Below are 6,000 nucleotides of genomic sequence, written 5' to 3'. Positions count from 1 at the left end.
AAATTAACCTAGCCGCAGGGCGTCTAGACCAGATCTGGGGAAAGGGGTTTAGGGAGTTGGATCCGTCGGGAAACAGATGGGACGTGAGGCGGTGTGGGCTCTGGCCTCAGGGCCGGGAGCAGAGGACAAGACAAGCGCCAAGGTCCCTGTGCATCTTTGCCAGTCGCTGTGGCGTCGCGTATGGCTCCGCACAGACTCTGGGTTTCTCCTTTTTAAGTGGCCCCCATGTGGTTTCTGGTTCAGAAAGGTGAGAGTGCTGAGCACAGCTCCGCGCTCACCTGCTGAGGAATTCTGAGCAACCTGATTTGGGACACAATTTCACTTCAGAATAGATGGATAAACTCTGTCCTCAAAGGGGACAACACCGAATTCGCATTCAACCTGAGGCTGTGCCGTTAGACTCACCCGGCTCATGCCAGCTATGCCACCTGTTGCCTGCAGCCTCGGGCCACTGCCTCGGTGTAGGAGATAGACTCTAGGTGTCCCATACCAGCCAAGTGTTCCAAGGAGGCGAGGAGAGACGCTCCTAATAAGTGCCAGGCGCGTCACAGGCTCTGGTTTCCTTCCCTCGCTTTCCACCCCCCCCCCCCCCCCCCCCGCCACGGTTACTTTTTAACATTGAGATCTTCTTTCTTGTTAATAACCTTGAAACAGACAACCTTTTGGCGAAAACAAAGCTAAGGCTAAACTCGAAGAAAGGAATTAAAAGGAAGAAAGTTCTTCAGTCTTGTCCGCTAGCAAGATATGACAGCTGAGCCGCGCACGTGAGAGAATGCGCGGGGAAACGCGCTTGGAGACGTGCGTGGGGCGCTGAGCAGTCCGCTCACTACAGAATGGACACGTGGGGGCGCACGTGGGAGGGCCCGCGAGGGGCGGTGCTAAGGACCTGCGCACGTGGGGCTGCACGCGTGGTAGCGCACGCGGGAGGTTGCGCGTGGTGGTCTGGATAAGCGCACCTAGGGCTGAACGCGTGGGCGGCGCACGTGGCAGGGTGCTCAAGATAAGCGCACGTGGGGCTGCGCGCATGAGCGGCGCACGAGCGGCGCCAGGCAGCCTGGGTTTTGTTTCGCGGTCGCCTTGACGACCGGGCAGCCTGCAACGGCGCTGCGGCGAGTCGTTGAGGCTGTGAGCCGAGCCAGGCCCTCTTGCGGACCTCCCTGACTTGGCCGGGCCTGCGCCGGAGAGAGTACCAGCCCCATCCGAACGGGGACTATGAGAAAATGGTCGGGCAAACGAGGAATAAGCTCAGAGGTGCGGCTTCAGAGCCGTCGCACTCTCTCCGCTCCACGCAGTCTAGGCGGCGGCGCAGCGCCACAGGAGCTGGGGAGCCGGAGTTGGAGGAGGAGCCGAAGGAGGAGGTGAAAAGGCCGGAGCTGCCTTTGCCCACACGCAGGGGGAACCTGCCAGGGGGCGCCCGGGAGTATTCGCCGCGGAGGATCCGAAACCTGAAAACGCAGAATTGCGTGCCAGTGGAGATGGTCACAAGGACCGATCTTCTGAATGGCCGCTTTCAGTTTCTCCGCGCTTTTCTGGAACAGCTCTGGGACAAGGCGCAACTATTGCAAAGACGTCAGGTCTCGGGCAAGGGGGCCTTCGGCATAGGTGAGCGGAAATGACCGAGGAAAACCCCTTGCAGGAGCCCTGACAGCTCCGGGACTAGCACTCCCGTGCGGCTAGGCTCACACTGGAGAGACCCGTGGACCCTCTTGAGCCTAGGGTTGGAAGTTGTTTCCGTGAATCTTGAATATCAGTTTAACAAACAAGCAAGTCTGACAGCAATAATGGCGAGTTCCAATATCCGGAAAATCGCTGACAAGAATTCCGAGCCCCCTTAGTTCTTATTTTATTTTTCTTAGTTCTTATTTTAAAACATTTTCAAGGGTTTGCAGGCACAGTGATAACTTCATGTGTCACCAACAAAATGTCATCTTAAGGTAGCCATTTATCCCTAGTGAAAATGATAGGGTAGCTTAAGGGGAGGGGGATGTCAGACTTTATATTTTTCTGCACCTTGAATGAAGCAAAATAATGTGTTGATTTTAATGAGTTGAGAATCTTTCACAGGAGAAATAGGATCAGATTAGGCAATACATTTCCCCATGTTGGTATCTATTTACTTTCATATTGCTGAGGAGCTTGGTGCCTAAATTGCCTTCTTATTTAAGCTCTTGAAAGATTTTTCTTTATTTGCATTTCTAATTTTTGAAGATGTAAATTTTGCTGTTTCATTAAGATCAGTTTTGAGCCTAGTCCTTGCTCAGACTGGCTGCTGTTATACATTGAAATATAGATAGATGTCTCCTAATGTAAGCTGTGATTTCTTTTCCATCATAAGTTGATTGCTGATATTAAAGTAGAATGGATCTCCACATTTGGAGCATGTAGACAGTACTTGAGAAATAATAGATAGGGGTTCATATTTAGATTTTGTCAGATGTGTAGTTACGGGAAATGTAGGATTTTAATTGTGACCAAAAAAGGGTAATATTTGGATGTGTGGAGCAGAGAACAAGTATTAGAGGCCTATAGAACAGCATAATCAGAGCTATGGAAGTAAGAAAATATGAAATAAAAGTAAGGTTACAAAAAGAGAACGTAGAGTGTTCAAAAGATTGGTTGGGAAGTCTAATTCAAGTCTACATTTAAGGCATTTGAACTTCATTCAGTAGGGTGGCACTGATGAATTTTTTTTTAGGAATATAATTTTGTTTTTTAACAAGGTGAAATGCACATAACATAAAATTAACCATTTTTAAAGTGAACAGTTTTGTGACATTTAGTACGTTCTTGATGTTGACATTGAATGACATAAATAGAGTGACATGATCAGAAGTGTGCTTCAGAGAGATTAATTTGACAGCAGTGTGTAAAATGGACTGGATGTGGACTGAGGTAGAAAAAAACAGTTGAATGCTAAAATCCAGACAATAGCAGTCTTTTAATATTTATTATTTTATTTTTTGGTGGTAATAAGTGTTGCTGCATGTGGACTTTCTCTAGTTGGGGTGCACTGGCTTCTCTTGTTGGGGATCACAGGCTTTAGGCACCAGGGCTTCGGTAGTTGCTACCTGTGTGGGCTCAGTACTTGCAGCTTCCAAGCTCTAGAGCACAGGCTCAATAGTTATGGTGCTCAGGCTTAGTTGCTGTGCAGTGGCATGTGGGATCCTCTGGGACCAAGGATCAAACCGGTGTCCCTGCATCGCAGAGTGGACTCTTAACCATTGGACCAGGGAAGCCCCAGACAGTAGTGGTCTTCATGAAGGGAAGCGAAAGTAGGAATGGAGAAGAGAAGTCAGAGGTGAAAGTTGATGGAAACATATTGAGAGCAACTGGGTAGGAGATGAGGTAGAAGAGGAAAGGAATGTAATGAGAGGAAGAGAGAACATTTGGTCAGGCATGAAGATTGTAGATTTGGGAATTATTCATGTAGAAGTGAGTCGAAACATGAATATTGAGTGAGATTTCCAAGATAGAAAAGAGAGCAAAGTAAAGATACTTGGGAAAACCCCTGCATACTTTAGGAGAGAAAAGAGAAAAACCAGATAGAGAAGCATATAAAAACAAAATGGTCAGGAAATGGAAGAACTGGCAGAGTTGATATGATGGGACTTGATAGAGAAAGAAATCTAAGGATCTGGTGAAATGCTACAGAGAGATTGAAAAGCAGGAGAATTGAAAGAGACTGTTGATGTTGATAACTGAAGGCTCATTAGTCATTTAAAAGAGTTATAGGAACTTTAAAGATGTTGGCTGATCATCTTGTCAGACATGGCAGGGGATGGAGAAGAGAATATTTCGTAGTTGGAAGGTCTACTATATCAAGAGAAGTATTTTAAGGCCTGGGAATATTAAAGGCTAAAGGGGAAGGACCAAGGAGAGAGGGTGAGATTGAGGTTCGAAGAGAGTGAATACTTGATGGTTCAGTCTTGGAATATTGGGAAGGATGGAGCTAAAGGCATGAATTTGAGAAGCTATCAGTAGAAAAGAGAGGAGATGCTTCCTCTTCTGAGATGGTAGAGAACAGAGAAGCAAAGATCACTATATAGAGAAATGTTGAAATGGATATAAGAGATGTTGAGAGTGCTTGTGTCAAATGGTCTTTGTGTCAGTAAGGTATAAGGTTGGGTCACTTTCAGAGGTGAAATTGACAGAGGCAGGATACAGGACACAAGCTTTTAATCACAACTTTAGAAGGAGCTGTGATAAGCCCTCCTTTGCATTTACAGTATTGACAAATTACACCTTACAGTTTTGTTGGGTATGGAATGTGGGTTAAGGGGAGGGAGTGGGAGACACTAATATTTTGAAGATTTTTGAAAGCTAGATGGACTTAGTAGGATATTTGATTTTTTTCTTAAATATTATTTTTAAGAGTAATTGCCTTGAGAATAAGAAAGAGGATACAAATGTAGTTGAGTAGGACATTGTCTGTCTTAAAGTTAATGAAACCTTATCTGAGTTGAGAGGAAAGGTATAGGTTTAATTTTAAAGTGGTTCATAGTATTACATATGTATTAGATGAAAAGTTAACATATGTAGTGAGTATATACTTTTTCTGTAAAGACCCAAGTAGTAAAAATTCTAAACTTCAGGCCACATATAGTCTATGTTATTTATTCTTCCTTCCTATTTTTTACAACCCTTAAAAACATTAATAACCATTTTTAGCTTGCAGGCAAAACAGACCAGGCAGACCATAGACCATAGTTTGCTGATTGTGACATAAATCTAGACATCTGAGAAATATTGAAGAGTGCTAGGACTGAGCTCAGGATGGTGAGAATATGGAAAAAGAGCTGGAGAAGAATGATTGGGAGCTTCCAACATTGCAGTGTTTGTTTTAAAAGTTATTAAGTAATCATTTTAAAGGCATATTATAATAAAGCAACGTTTAATGACTTTTTCCTTTTTTTCTTTTTCCAGCTGTCTTTGTGGCAGTGTTGCACTGGTAAGATTAGTTTCAATTTGATATAAATAAAAACATTTGGATAATAAAAATTAGTATTACTGTTTGTATATGTAAAATAATAACTGCTTGCTATGTGTATAGAATATCTATATGTTTACCAGTTAACATATATGTGTGTGTGTGTATAAAACTTTAAAAACCTCATGTGTGAAACATTTATAAGTGAGTGCATTATGGGAATAATAATTTATGAATTAAAATATTTTTGCTTTACCAAAAAGTTCACCACTGTATTTCCTAAATATTTAGCTTTTGTAGTGTAGTTTTCATGTTTATTTCATGTGAAAAATGTCCTCATTTTATAGTAATTGAGAGTTGTTAGTGACATAACGGAGAAGGAAATGGCAGCCCACTCCAGTATTCTTGTCTGGAGAATCCCGTGGACAGAGGAGCCTGGTGGGCTGCTGTCCATGGGGTCGAACAGAGTCGGACATGACTGAAGCGACTTAGCATGTATGCATGCATTGGAGAAGGAAATGGCAGCCCACTCCAGTGTTCCTGCCTGGAGAATCCCAGGGACGGGGGAGCCTGGTGGGCTGCCATCTCTGGGGTCGCACAGGGTCGGACACAACTGAAGCGACTTAGCAGCAGCAGCAGTGGCAGTGACAGAAACTGAGGGTTTCTGTAAAGTTTTAGTAGCACCTGTCAGTTGTAAATCAGGTAGAAATGAAGATAAACACCCTGAAATGGTAATACAGAATGAAATGAGCCTTTGAGTGTGCATACACATACACATTATTTTACATAACTGATATATTTTTTGTAAAAAAACATATATAAAATAATTTTCCTCTGACGTATCTTCATCCTACCTGAGCTCAAGGATTTCTGCTCTTGGAAAGAATGGGATCTGCCCCGAGTCCTGTTGGGATAGTGCTTTTCTGACCATTATTCTGCAGGGAGATCTTATGTTGTTAATAGGACTAAGACTGTAATGGTAAGAAACATTTTCTACAGCTTGTGATACCCTGGTATATGTCCTAAGTGTAAATGAAGGTGAGTGGAAGACAGGGTTGCTATATGGAATTTTG

The 6,000-nt window shown here is 43.8% G+C and overlaps 1 protein-coding gene across 1 annotated transcript in view; it reads left to right on the top strand.

The window, feature by feature from the left end:
- Nucleotides 1-1,071: 1,071 nt before the first annotated feature.
- The window catches only part of DPY19L2 (dpy-19 like 2), an 85,731-nt gene continuing 80,802 nt past the window's right edge, over nucleotides 1,072-6,000 (top strand). The window contains exons 1-2 of the mRNA XM_020889336.2: nucleotides 1,072-1,602; nucleotides 4,924-4,948. Coding sequence (XP_020744995.2) covers nucleotides 1,221-1,602; nucleotides 4,924-4,948 — 407 coding nt within the window. The 5' untranslated portion in view covers nucleotides 1,072-1,220. The remainder of the gene's footprint in view (nucleotides 1,603-4,923; nucleotides 4,949-6,000) is intronic.

Source organism: Odocoileus virginianus, chromosome 1, assembly GCF_023699985.2.
Source record: "Odocoileus virginianus isolate 20LAN1187 ecotype Illinois chromosome 1, Ovbor_1.2, whole genome shotgun sequence".
Classification (NCBI taxonomy): domain Eukaryota; kingdom Metazoa; phylum Chordata; class Mammalia; order Artiodactyla; family Cervidae; genus Odocoileus; species Odocoileus virginianus.
This window is presented reverse-complemented; position numbering and strand designations above follow the sequence as displayed.